At 40.8% G+C, this 1,154-nt stretch overlaps 1 protein-coding gene across 1 annotated transcript in view; it reads left to right on the top strand.

Moving 5' to 3' along the window:
* The first annotated feature begins 837 nt into the window (after positions 1–837).
* The window catches only part of Igf2bp2 (insulin like growth factor 2 mRNA binding protein 2), a 38,739-nt gene continuing 38,422 nt past the window's right edge, over positions 838–1,154 (top strand). The window contains exon 1 of the mRNA XM_008831335.1: positions 838–893. Coding sequence (XP_008829557.1) covers positions 838–893 — 56 coding nt within the window. The remainder of the gene's footprint in view (positions 894–1,154) is intronic.

Genomic DNA, 1,154 nt, shown 5'->3' with positions numbered 1-1,154 from the left:
ATGTTATCCTAGCACAAGTCAGCTTACATCCCTAACTAACTTTGACAAGCCTCAGACCAGTGAGAGACCCTGTCTCAAAATAAGGTGGCAGGTGCCTGAGGAACAGTCCCTGAGGTGGTCCTCTGGACGCCATCCCCATGTTCACATACTTGTACACACATGTGCACTCACACACACGGAGGAAATGAGAACACTTGGAGCCCCTTTCTCTCTTTATTTCCCTTCTTGTTTTTCTTTCTCTGTACTTCTTCCTCTCCCTACTTAAACTTATGTCTCCCTCTGAGGACATTGAAGCCACAGGGAAGTGTGTGACTATGTATAGCTATGGCTTGGTAATGTTAGTGCCAGAAGGGAAGGAAAAGGAAGGGGCGTTCACTGTGGGTACTACATCCCTTCTCTAGCACCCCCCCCATGAGTGTTTATTGGCTACTGGCTTTAGCCACTTCAATGAAAACTTTCCCTCTAAACACTAGTAGTTCTTCTCTCCAGGATTTAACACATTCCCAAAAGATATTAATAGAAAAACTATGCTTTCTTTTTTTGTTTTAATTTTTAGACAGAATCTTGCTACAATAGCCTAAGCTGACCTTGAAATTGTAGTCCTCCTGCCTCAGCCTCATGGCTGTTTGTATTACAAGCCTGTACTACCACGCCTAGCCTTTTTGTTCTTCCTACATTAAAAAGAAATCATCAAACCCATCAGACCAGCAGGAAGGCTTAATGGAAGTCTCTGAATTTAAAAAATCAGGAAACAGTTTAAATGCCCAGGATAAGGAAACTGGTATGGATGAAATAGACTTCAGAGAATTCATGGGGCTAGGAACTAGAGGGAGGATCATGTCTACTAGGAAAAATATTGTCAGCAGCATGCTACTGTTTGATGAAAAAGAAAGGTACAGAGTGTGTATAGAATATACAGATGTTCCTATAGGAAAAGAAACATCTTTATATTTTTATTGCATAAAACAAACCGTAGGAAAGTGGACATCACAGCACGTGCTTTAAGTTCCAGCACTTGGGAGGCAGAGGCAGGGAACACAGAAACAAAGAGTGTTTATTTCTGGGGACTAGAGAGATGGCTCAGTAGTTAAGAATAATTAAAATAAAAATGATAAAATCTTTTAAAGATTTATTTTTCTGGTGGGGGAAGATTC

Source organism: Nannospalax galili, unplaced genomic scaffold (assembly GCF_000622305.1).
Source record: "Nannospalax galili isolate Female #2095 unplaced genomic scaffold, S.galili_v1.0 scaffold315, whole genome shotgun sequence".
NCBI classification, from domain to species: Eukaryota; Metazoa; Chordata; class Mammalia; order Rodentia; family Spalacidae; genus Nannospalax; species Nannospalax galili.
The sequence above is the reverse complement of the archived record's forward strand: the minus strand, read 5'-3'. Positions and strand labels throughout refer to the sequence as shown.